The sequence below is a fragment of the Sphaeramia orbicularis genome, chromosome 2 (assembly GCF_902148855.1).
Source record: "Sphaeramia orbicularis chromosome 2, fSphaOr1.1, whole genome shotgun sequence".
NCBI lineage: Eukaryota > Metazoa > Chordata > Actinopteri > Kurtiformes > Apogonidae > Sphaeramia > Sphaeramia orbicularis.
Window position 1 is genome coordinate 1,514,290 of NC_043958.1, and position 13,324 is coordinate 1,527,613.

General features: G+C 39.1%; 1 protein-coding gene across 1 annotated transcript in view; it reads left to right on the forward strand.

The window, feature by feature from the left end:
* Positions 1–6,300: 6,300 nt before the first annotated feature.
* The window catches only part of LOC115432728 (zinc finger protein 420-like), a 597,943-nt gene continuing 590,919 nt past the window's right edge, over positions 6,301–13,324 (forward strand). Inside the window, exon 1 of the mRNA XM_030153674.1 lies at positions 6,301–8,109. Coding sequence (XP_030009534.1) covers positions 6,301–7,536 — 1,236 coding nt within the window. The 3' untranslated portion in view covers positions 7,537–8,109. The remainder of the gene's footprint in view (positions 8,110–13,324) is intronic.

Consider the following 13,324-nt stretch of genomic DNA (forward strand, 5'->3'; position numbering starts at 1 on the left):
CGTGGATCAGCTGGAATACTTTGAGGTGGGATGGAGTTCAGTCCAAGTCAGATAGATTCTACCTCCCAGCACTCTGGAATGCAGCACATGCACAGCCCCACTACTGCTGAACTGAAGGAGGCTCCTTTAAAGCAACTGGTCAAATTCTCCTTTTGTCCAAAGCATCTGGTTTATGACTGAACCTCCAGAAATGTGAGCTGTGATCTGTTCATACCAGTGATGTTCACAGCAGAGCTAATGTCCCAGTGAAAGACCAAGTGAAGTATCTGGGAATTAGAATCACAAAAAGTGTGACTAAAAGAACTGATTTAAAAATTATTCTAAGGTCAAAAGATGGACAGAAATGATTCAGTCCCTGGTTCATAACAGACCTCTGTCTACTGGGCCGGACTCTTCTATCTAAAGCCCAAGGCTTCTCCACACTTCTGTATCCATGACAACCATTATACACATCTGCAAAAGAAATCAAGTCATCTAACTCTAGAATATTTAAGTTTATTTGGAAAATAAGACTCACTACCTCCATAAAACTCAACTTGTCAGATTATGATAAAGGGGGATTAAAAGCCATGGAATGTGAATCAGTTATCACATCTGTGAGAATGCAGTGGTTGAAAAACTGTCTTTCCCAGCCCCATTCCAAATAATTTATTCAGTAAAGTTGGAGGGATTGACTTCTTTTCAAAATGTGATTTTGAAGTGCATCAAATTCCTATTAAGTTATCTAACTTCCACCAACAAGCATTGAACTTTAGCAAAATGATATTTACCCATAACTTCTGCCCACACAACACTATTTTATGGAACAACAGATTGATTATTAGAAACAGAAAGTCAGTTTTTAAAGCTGAATGGTTTCATAATGGTTTATTATTTGTTTTGGATTTATTGAACACAGAAAGACTCCTGTTATCATGTGAAGAATTTTCTAGGAAATACAATATAAATAGCACAAGAAAAGAATATGATCAAACCTGTAAAGTGATTCCAACATCATTAGTTCAAATAATCCAAGGTGCTATGCCCCGCCCCTTATCTGTTCCCTTCTGACCTGGTTTGAAAGTCCATGACATTGATCTGTTCGATAGAAGGTGCAACAATAAAATGATCTGTCTAGCTTTAAACAGAAAAACTCTGGGGACTTGAACACAGTTGCTTTACCTAACATGGAAACCACCCTGAGGGAAAATGTTTTTCTTTTTTTCTTTGGTGTCCTGTTGCTCCCACAGTAAAGGAAACTCATTTCTAAATTCCATGTTCAGTTTACCCTGCTAATGATTTTTTGCACAAAAGATTTAACTTTGCTGTGGATTCCTGTGTTTTCTGTTCCTCTGAAGCCGAAACCATTGAACATTTGTTTTTTAACAGTTCACACAGCATTTCCTTTTGGGCTGATATTCACAGTTGGTTGTCCTTAAAAACTGAAAATATTCCGTCTTTTTCTTTATGTGATATTATTTATTATATGGATTCTTTAGATGTAAACATCAAAGATATTGTTAACCTTATTATTATTTTGGATAAATTTTATATTCATTGTTGTAAGTGGAAAAACACGAACCCCTCCTTTAATTTGTTTATATGTGATTTTATTAATTATTACAGATCTCTTAAATTTATTGAAAAAATGTCCAACAAAGCCAGAAAACTTTATTCTAGATGATCTCAGTCCTTGCTGTTTGAAATTATCTTGCCTTAGTCCTTTGTGCTCTCTTGTCCAGTCAGATATATATTTTTCTGTTTCTTTCTTTTCAGTACACTTTAAATGTCTTAATCTTTTTGTTTATTTTGTTTCAGATATTTTCATTAGTTCTATGTTTCATCATCCCACCATGTCTCCTTATGTATTTCTGTTTTTCTCTTCTGGAACATTTTCCCATTCATGTTCTGTAAATTGCTTTGTGCCAATAAAAAAAAGGCAGCTCCTTTATTTCCTGTCTTTCATTATTGGACACACTGGTTCATCCAGGTGTGTCTGCTACTTGTTCAGACTACTGTGGTCAGACATACCTGGAATAATCAGTGTGTCCAATAATGAAAGACAGGAAATAAAGGAGCTGCCTTAAATTCAGGAAGTAGTGGAGCTGTGCATAGAGCCCAGAGGGACACAGCTTTAAAATCTATTCTAGACATTATGGTAGAGCAAAAATGAACACTTGATAACAGAGACTGGACGTTTGTTTGGTCTGGTTCAGTTATCCTTCCTCAGATCTGAGAACCAAAGGCCTACACCCTGGTTGGAGATGGAGCAGAGTCTGTACTCAGGGTTCAGGTTTACAGGTCTTATACCAGTGAAAAATGTCTCATATTAGCAAATCAGCTGTAGCACAGTGGGTAAGGAGTAGGACACATGTCACATAATTATACAAGTTTTGAGATTGTGAGTTCAAATCCCACAGCTATTCAGATTTTTTCAAAATTTCATTCCGTTCCTCCTGTTCCAGGTTTCAGGTTTATACATTTCTTATACCGGTCAAATTCATTCTGAAGTTCTCACTTGTGTTTTAGCTCAGTGATCTGAGCAAAGGGCATAAGGCCCATCCTCACTATAGAATCCAAGGTCATGAGATCAAATCCCACTGAAGTCTGCATTTTTCACCCAAAAAATTGAAGAGTGGAAAGAAAGAATAAATACAACTTCCAGCACAGGAACATCAGCTGATAGTTCAGTGGTTAAACTGATGCTAGTCCCATCATTTTTTTTTAACACATATCTTTATTAAGGTTTTGACAAATTATATATATTTTCTGACATGAATTGCCAATGTTGTGTGGGTCTCCCCTGAAGACAACCCCCCCCCTCCCCAAGACCTCCTCTGAATTTTTAAGCAGCTGTAAAAGTAAATAACATGACAAAATAATAATTGACAGACAATATAAGTAGTAGTGACTTGAATACTTCTCAACATCCATTTTTGTATATATGATACATAATCAAACATCATTTAACAAAAAAAAAAAGGGTATGGTCTCACTTTGTAAGTTATGATGATGAGATATCAGGCCTTGATTCAGAAAATTTTAGAAATGAATTCTGTATCTTATGGAAGATATGAGTTTTTTGTTTAATTGTGTATGTGAGCCTTTCAGTAGCTCTGCAGGATGAGAGTTCAGCGATCCATGAATTCAACGAAGGACAATCAACACTTTTCCAGTGTCGAGCTATAAGACACTTTGCATGTATTAGACAGAGGTTCACCAGCCTGTTTCCATGAGTTCTCGTACACTGGGATTTCTTTGTCTATAATATTGTAAATTGTGTTAATTAATCTTCCTTTTTTTTTCTTTATGTTATGTTTCTGCCAAATGCATAAACATAACATAAATTGTGTTAATTAATCTTCTCCAAACTCTTGCATATGTTCACATTTCCAAATACAGTGATATAAGGTACCTCTCTCGGTTCTACATTTTTTACAGGTGTCTGGGATACTGGGGTTGAATTTGTGAAGTTTTTCAGGAGTTATGTAGGTTCTCAAAAGCCAGTAAATTAAGTAGAATTCAAATCATTTTTCCCCGTTGAATTTTGTTTCCCCTGGGAGCCGCTAAAGCAGTTGGAGCCACTCTTGTCAAATCTGTTCCTTTGCAGTTGAAACATCCTTCCAAGGTCAAGACACAGGACTGAAAGAACTGATGAGGACAGAAGTCTGTCTCTTATTTTTCATACACTAACAGACTTTCAAGGACTCACTACATACAAGAATTTACCCCCCCCCCCCCATCTCCATCTGCCTCACAACATTCTTCCTCTCTTCCTGTTCCCCTCCCACAACCAAATTCATTGAAAAAGTTCCATCACGTGACCACGTGTACTGTGTTTATAATGTCTTATGTATGTGCTTGCATTATCTTCACTGTAATTCTTTCGAAGGATTTGTGTCAGGCGCACGCAGCAACTAGCAGTGAGTGAGAGCTTGGCGTTTGTGTTTCTTTTTTCAATGTATGTTTTGTTGTAATGCCGAAGCAATCACTATGTCTGCAAAACAAATCTACCCACGGGTATAAATAAGGTAACCTTGAACCATTTGGACTGAATTCATTTAAATCTCCTATTAATGGATATTGTTTGCGCCTGGGAACAAGCTTTCTCCCATTCCTGCTCTGTAATACCTGTTTGGAGGTCTTCTGTCTGTCCTAGTTTTCTATAATTTGAGGACTCTTTAGTCATTTTTCTTAAATTTTTTATGTATCATTGAGCTCTTCCCCTCACTATAGGGGTCTGATGTTGCTAGTTCTTCTAAAATACTTAAAGGAGGACATTGATATGACTGCATCTTGGAGCAAATAAAACTACGAATCTGAAAATATTTGAACAAATGGGTTTGAGGGATTCCAAATTTTGTTTTAAAGGACATTAGAATGTTATCTTTATAAAGGTTTGAAATCCTTTGCACTCCTAACTGCGCCCATTGGCTGAATCCAGGATCAGATTTACCTGGTTTAAAGAATGAATTGCCCCAAATGGGGCTAAACTGTGATATCCCAGGCTGTTCTCCAAACATGTCTTGTGTTTCATACCAAACTCTAATTGTGTTTTTTAGAAATGGGTTAACTGTGTTCTTCTTAAATTTCTTCTAAGAATCTGAATACAGATACCTATCTAGAGTAAGTCCTCTGGCATTTTCTCTCTCTATCTGAACCCAAGGTCAATTGGAATGTTCAGAGAACCAGAAGAAAGCCGATCTGAGCCGGGCTGCCCTAAAGTACCATAAGAGGTTAGGTTAGCCAAAATTTTAGAAAAGAATGTCCCATCCTGATTAAGCAGAGATAGGACTAAAAGAACCCACGTCTTCTGGGTCTGTACCCTTTTTGTGTATCAGTGTAATGAGCGCTTCTGTTAGGGTGGGAGGAAGGACCCCATCAGAGTGGGCTAGAGGCAACACTTTAAGGAGATATGGGCAGAGAATTTGGTTAATTTTTTTTATACAGCTCACCTGGAAGGCCATCAGGACCTGGGGCTTTATTGCTTTTAAGTGAAGTGATGGCTTTTTTTTTTTTTTTTTACTTTTTCAATAGAGATTTCTGAGTTCAGCTGAGCGGATTCATTTTCATCTAACTGGGAGAGATTGCATTTATCCAAGAAATCCTTCATAGCCGTATAGTCTGTATTGTTTTTGGAAGTGTACAAATTTTTGTCAAATTGGAGAAATCGATCATTAATGTCCATGGGTTTCATCAGAATCTCACCTTTGTCAGATTTAATTGTATGTATTGTGCGATCACTTTCCTGTTTTCTGACTTGTGGGGCTAAAAGTCTGTGGCTTGTCATTAAATTAAAAAAATTTCTCTTTGGTAAATAAGAACGCCTTACTAACCCTTGCTGAGAGTATTTTGTTGTATTCATATTTTAAGACTGATATTTTTTTACGTTGTTCATTGGAAGGAGTTTGGGCATTCTCTTTGTCCAGTAGGTTGGTTTGGTTGTCTAGTTCAAGTAATCTGGGGCTTTGAATGCCTCCCAGAGAACAGAAGGGGTGGTTTCTGAATTATCATTAGTATCAAAATAGAGGGAGATTTGAGCTTCTAAATAATCACAGAACTCTTTTTCAGTTAGTAACAGAGGATTCAGCCTCCAGTTCGTCTGTGGCTTCACCATGTTTTGAATATTCACAGTGCATGTTAAAGGGCTGTGATCTGAGATCAGAATATGATGGTATGTCCTATCTACTGCATATGGCATTCATTTGGCCTCTATGAGAAAGTAATCTATCCTGCTGTTTGAGTTCTGCATTGCTGAGTAAAAGGAGCGTTCTCTGCCAGTCGGATTAGCGATTCTCCAAATGTCAAATTAGTATTATTGATGAATGTATTCAGAAAGACACTCAAATGACTTCTGTCTATTCTGCAGGTGGAAGATCTGTCTAAGTACAGGTCTATGTTTTGGCATTTTGATGTGCAGGTTGAACGTATCCACCTCAGATTTGGTCAAATTGGATTCAATACATCCAAGCTGGTGACCTTACATGACATCATATGATCATGGGGGTGCAACAAGTTCTGAGGTTTTGTCTTGAAAGAAGTAATTGTTGTAACTCATTTGTACATTGTTGGATCTGCATCAATTTTAATGAGACTGAGTTTTTAAATGTTTGAAAATATCCTATTAATTATCTAACTAGTTAATTTTGTCTGTCTGCTTAATCTGCTTTGAAAGGGACGTGTTTGTTGTGTTCCATTCCATTGCATTTCAGTGACCTCATCTTCTGTTTCTTTGTGTTTTGATGTAGAGAGAAGACAAAGGGGGATTTAAGTGAAACCTAAAAGTTGTATCTGGACAAAGACCACCTGATTCCAGCAAACATGGATGGAAGACCCACCTGTGACCAGTGTGGAAAGACTTTCACCACAGCAAGTAACCTAAAACAACACCAACGCATCCACACTGGAGAAAAAACGTATCAGTGTGACCAGTGTGGAAATGCTTTTGCCAGAGCAAGTGACCTAAAAATCCACCAACGCATCCACACTGGAGAAAAACCATATGCGTGTGACCAGTGTGGAAAGACTTTCACCACAGCAGGTTCCCTAAAAGTCCACCAACACGTCCACACTGGAGAGAGACCTTATGAGTGTGACCAGTGTGGAAATGCTTTTACCAGAGCAAGTGAACTAAAAATCCACCAACACATCCACACTGGAGAAAGACCATATGGGTGTGACCAATGTGGGAAGAGTTTCATAGTAGCAAAAGAATTTAAAATCCACCAACGCCTCCACACTGGAGAAAGACCATATGAGTGTGACTGGTGTGGAAATGCATTCACCAGAGCACATCATCTAAAAATCCACCAACGCATCCACACTGGAGAAAGACCATATGAGTGTGACCAGTGTGGAAATCATTTCACCAGAGCAAGTGGCTTAAAAATCCACCAACGCATCCACACTGGAGAAAGACCATATAAGTGTGGCCAGTGTGGAAATGCTTTCACCACAGCAGTTGACCTAAAAATCCATCAACGCATCCACACTGGAGAAAGACCATATGAGTGTGACCAGTGTGGAGATGCTTTCACCACTGCAGGTCACCTGAAAGTCCACCAACGCATCCATACTGGAGAAAGACCATATAAATGTGACCAGTGTGGAAATGCTTTCATCACAGCAAGTTACCTAAAAATCCATCAACGCATCCACACTGGAGAAAGACCATATGAGTGTGACCAGTGTGGAAAGACTTTCACCACAGCAAGTTACCTAAAAATCCACCAACGCATCCACACTGGAGAAAGACCATATGAGTGTGACCAGTGCGGAAAGAGTTTCATCCAAATGAATGGGCTTAACTATCACCAACGCATCCACACTGGAGAAAGGCCATATGAGTGTGACCAATGTGGAAAGAGTTTCACCCAAATGCATGGGCTTAAATGTCACCAACGCACCCACACTGGAGAAAGACCATATTACTGTGACCAGTGTGGGAAGTTTTTCACCACAGCTAATCACCTAAAAATTCACCAACGGACCCACACTGGAGAGAGACCCTACCAGTGCAGATTCTATGACAGATCTTTCATCAGAGGTTCAAAATGAACTAATTGTGAACGTGTTAAACATTTCTACAAAAGACAAAAACTGAACAGTCGTACAAAAAGTAAGACATTGGACTCTAGTGGAGAGAGTCAGTGTCATAACACACCTTAACAGTTTGAATGTTTCCAGTGTGATGAAAGATTCTTGTCATCCTCTGCCCTCTGCTATCATCAGCACAGATGTGAATCATCAATAATGCACCACCTTCACAAAACAGTGACGTTACTGAACCTCAACCTGCCACTAGGTGAAAAGTTCAACTAGTGGAGGTCAACAAGGACCTGGTTTCTATGGTGATACTACTTGTCATTGACTCTGTGGACTTTAATCAGTAACTTGTTGTTGTGACTCTGTTGTCGGTCGGGGTTCACACAGTTGGATTTACATCAGTTAGAAACAACATGATGAACATAATGTAATTGAGACAGAACGACTGATCAGCCAGTAGTGGTTTAGTCTCAAACTGAGGCCGACAACATGAAGGAGATCACATTCCACTGGAGGAGGAAGTCTGTTTAGCAGAAAGTTCACAACCACCAAAGGAGACGTCACAACCAGTCAGTGCTCCATCTAGTGGTTCAATCAGTGTTTACCTTAACATCAAACTAGATTCAACATTTTTCCGCTGGCCTAACCCTGACCTGCAGGATGTGTTTGATTTGATTGAAAATGTGTTGAACTGCTGATGACTGTGGTGAAGAAGAACCACTGGATGAATCAGAAAGTTCAGGACATCAATGGAACTGGAACAAACATTTAGTCATGTTCTGCTGTTCAGTGTTCTACTTAATTACCTTGTTTTATTCTAATTCTGAAGTGGACCTGAAGCATGAGACAAAAGTATTTACCATAATCACCCTTTAACGACATCCACTCATTATTTGTTCGATTACTTCTTAACATTTTACTTTTTCCACTTGTTGAATTGACTAAATGAATTGTTTGTTTTGGTTTGTACATTAATCATTGCATATAGTACAATAATTATAACAAACATGAAAAGCCAAAAAAGGAATAGGTTAGAAGCAAAAGCTCATTTTAGTGCCTCTGCTTTTCCCCTGATCCACTGCTGACATCAAGGTCAAGGTTACTTTATTTATACCCGTAGGTAGATTTGTTTTGCAGTCTAGGTGATTGCCTTGGCATTACAACAACACATACATTGAGCATGCCAGACAGGCACTTGAGTGGTCAGTGTTCCACAATTCATCAGTATAGCAGCATGGATAAGTAAAAGAATAAAATAAATAAGATCAAATAAATAAAAACAAGATGCAATAAAACACAATAAAAACCAGAAAAGTTAAAAACAATCCGTGATAAAAACCAGGATAAGAACATACAATTAAAAAATTAAAAAATTTGAAGTCACAATAATAATAAATAGAGCAAAGAAACTGAATAAATAACTAAATAAGTTAGTAAAGTGCAATGTCACTATTTCTTCTTGAGCTCAGTGACGGCGACAGGAACAAAACTGTTTTATAAACGCTGTGTCCTGCACCTGGGACTAAGAACCTCCATCCAGAGGAAAGGAGTTGAAATTCACCTCGTAAAGGATGGGAGTCATTGTTAAGAACTGATGAAGCCTTCCTGTGTACCTGTTTAGTGGACAGGGAGGCGGGACAAGACTGGGATTCACCAATCAGGCGACTGGACCATCTGACTATTTGATTCAGTGAGTTTCTCTGCAACTGAGGTCTGAGCGAACCAAGCCACCAGACAAAAAGATAAAACGGACTCAATAAAAGAACGATAAAACAAAGTTAAAATGGTTGGGTCCATGTGGAAGTGTCCCAGTTTCCTAAGGCAGTGGAGGCGCTGATGGTCCTGTTTACACACAGATCTGCAGTTTTCATTAAAACTCAGTTTTTCATCAATTATCGTCCCAAGATATTTGTATGATTGCACTTGCTCTATAGTCTGACCTTTAATTAAAATGACATTAAATTAAATGTGTTTAGCATCAAACATTCTCATTATAACCAAAGAATCAACAGCAAAAACACATTTACCATCTTAACTTCATATTCCTGAATGATTTTATACTTAAGGCGTTTTTTAAACTGTCAGAGAAGAGATCAACTTAAATTCATCATCAAGTCCATCCCATAATTTCACAACCCAAATCCATCTAGACTTCACATTTGTCCTCACTTTAGTCCATTCAAAAATATAAAAAAACATTTCATATTCATAAAACCAAATGGATGCAAAACAAGCCAAATAAACGTCACTTTGAAAACCAATTAAAGCAATATTTGAACACAAACATGTCTAACCAAAATCTACTAAAATATAGAACTCAGTTTGTAAATATTTAAACTCTGATTGAAAACCACCTCAAAGTTTCCCAATGTTTCTATTTTGTTTTCCTTTAGTTTCGTTTATTTGTTTTAAATAGGTTTTTGTCTAATATTTAATGTTTATGATTGTGATATTTGTTATTACCATTCCAGTCATGTTAACCTGGCTTCTTTATTGCTTATGTTGTGTGGACAGTGTCTGTACCCATCTATGTGCTTGACTCTTATGTTCAATAAAAAAAAAAGAGCTTTACGATGATGCAGATCACTTACTGTGCAGGACGATATGTGCTTTCACATCACAGTCTCCAAGTACAATAACAGTCTCCAGTAGCACCAGAAAAAGTCCATAGATTTGTCACTAGTCACTTTTTAAAAAAAAAAAAAAAGTTGCCACGTTGCCAACACTGACTCCAATACTCGGTGCAACTTTTGCAGTTACTTTATGTATGTGAGGTTTCCAGAGTGTGTTTGACAAACCAGGGTTCACGTTAAACTCTACTATGAAAATTCTAAGTCCACCTTTTTAAACCACTCCACCTACATAGTAGGTCTAAATCCTTAAAAACAAGCAGGTTAGCCATCATCCTCACTGGCTCAGTCTGGTTGAACACTTGACCAGTCTGACATGGACCTGAGTTCAAGTCTTGTATTATCTGTTACTGTTTTGAAGTTCACCCCCCAATGCACAGACAAAACCTCTAGAAGGAGCCTGACTGTGCAGTTGTCACAATAGCTCAGTCTGATAAGATGCTTGTAAGGTCCCAAATGGACCTGGGTTCAAGGCTCCTGGTTCTCTGAGTATTTTTGAAGACCACCACCAAATTGTAGACATAAAACCTTAAAAACAACACCTCTGTCTACCAGAGTCGTTGGTTCAGTCTGGTGTAAACCCATGCTTTGAAACCAGAGATGGAAAGTTCAATACCCTGATACATCAACTGTACTTTTCTGTGTTTTCAAGTAAAAAACAAAACAATAAATACAAGTTCCAGCACATTATCCCTCACTCTCAAAGAGCTCAGTGCTTTAGTTCCAGGTCCTTAGTTTCAACCTCACCAATCAGAGATTGCAGGATCAAGACCCAGTCTGTTGAGGCACCCTGTGATTTTTGCCCCCCACCCCACAAAAAAATAAATAAATAAAAGATTCAGGGAGAAATCAACTAATTGTAATAAAAGCTCAATGGTCTAAAACTGGTCCAGGACTTTACAGAAGCAGTGACAAAAACAGACAGCACAAATATGTGCAGCGCTGTGAACATCAGTCTACATGGATACAACAGTCTAAGACCAGACTAAGAACCCAAATCTAATCCAGTTTCATTTATCTAGTGCCAAATCCAAACTACAGTCATGTCAGGACACCTTCTGTTCAGAGCTGGTGTGGACCAGACTCTGTCACATGTCAGCTGAGGCTGGTGGAGTGGTGAGCTCTGTGCAGAAGACCCTTCACATCACTGTGGGTCTGGTTCAGTTCCCCTTCCTCAGATCTGAGAACCAAAGGCCTACACCCTGGTTGGAGATGGAGCAGAGTCTGTACTCAGGGTTCAAATTTACAGGTCTTATACCCCTAAAAAATGTCTCATATCAACAAATCAGCTGTAGCACAGTGGTTAAGGAATGGGACACATGTCACTTACCCATACTATTTTTGAGAGCGTGAGTTCAAATCCCACAGCGGGACAGATTTTTTCAAAATTTCATTCCTTTCTTGCTTTTCCAGGTTTCAGGTTTATACATTTCTTATACTGGTCAAATTCCCTCTGTAATCTCCACCTGAGCTTTAGCTCAGTGGTCTAAGCAAAGGGCAAAAGGCCCATCCTCACTACAGAATCCAAGGTCGTGAGTTCAAATCCCACTGAAGTCTGCATTTTCCACCCAAAAAAATACAAGAGTGGAAAGAAAGAATAAATACAACTTCCAACACAATAACATCAGCTGACAGATAGCTCAGTGGTTAAACTAGTGCCAGACTCAACATCTGAACCCACAGGTTGATGGTTCAAGACCTAGACAGGATGTGTAAACTTTTCTGTGTTTTCAGGTCCAAAAAAACACAATAAATACAAGTTCCAGCACATCACTGGTAGCTCACAGATAGCTCAGTGGGAAGGTCAGTGGTGCAAAGAGAAATGACTACTGTGAGGCTGGCCGCTGGTTCAAATCCAGTGCTTAGTGACTAATATTGGAAAAAAAGTAGGGTGTCATACTAATTTTTTTAATTCAAAAAAATTTTGAAAAAACAAGGACAAAAAAAATGCTGCTGCACCCCCCCCTTCCAGACCCAAGAAATGTTATTTCTTACCCCCAGGGGCAACAAATAACATAACTTGGGTCAAAGGCCAGCCGCCATCCAAACCTGGAACAAACACAAGACAAAAAGTTAAACAAGGTCAACAAGAGGTCCAATAAAAATACAAACATAAGCAAATTCTGTAAAATAGAAAACTACAAAACAGCAGTAAAAGAAGCAAAGCAACTGAGACAAACGGCAACAGCTGATGTTCAAAGGACGAGCAATAATGTCACAAAAAACAACATAATTACACCATACCTCTGAAATACAACTTGGGGGGTGGGGGGGCTCACCAAGGACAAAATGAAATCTGTAAAAGTAAAACATTCCAACTCCATGTCCAATCCAAACCCCTCCCACTTTGGAGGACAAATCCCCCGTCATTACTGTAAAACTCCAGCCGCTCATGGGCTCCTGCTCCATAACCCCTCCCTGACAGATGTGCAGAAGCTCGGGGGGGTCTAGGCCCCCCCCGTCCCTCCCTCACCGTCCACTCGGTGCTCGTCACTCACGAGTCTCGAACCTTCAACCTGCCGACGACAGGCGGCCGTACAAGAGCCAAGGACCAAACCCCTGAGCTACCGAGCACCGATGCCCTGCCAGAGGCTGAGTGACAGCTGTTCACAGCATGAACACAACATGTGGATCCACAACAGCACAAAGAAAGCAGCCCACAAAAACAGGACAACATTTGGACCTACTCTGGTTAACAAACTAACAAACTGTATAAAACCTCAAACCTCTGCAAAACAGAAAACACAACTGAATAGAACTGAACCCATACTGGATCAGGAATGCATATTTGTGTAAACCAACAGTCAACCCCGACTGTGTCTGAATGAAAAACCACATTAAATGAATGGGACTGACCACCACTTACAAACTACACACCTGTACTGCCTCAATTCTCACAAATTCTACAAAAACTAGCTTCACTGGCATTAACCAACTCTATAGAGGAAATCACCAATTCAATAGATCAAACCCATCCCACAGCTGGAGTATTCACTGACCTCTAAAAAGTAATACAGACCAAATATGTCCCCCAGCAGCTTCAGAAGGTCTGTATGATGGTTTTCCTTTTCCAGGACTTCATCCACTGAGGCAGGAAATCTAACAAATTGAGTCTTGACACACAAACTGACACTAAGACTACCAAGACAGCAGCTACCTCTGAGACATTA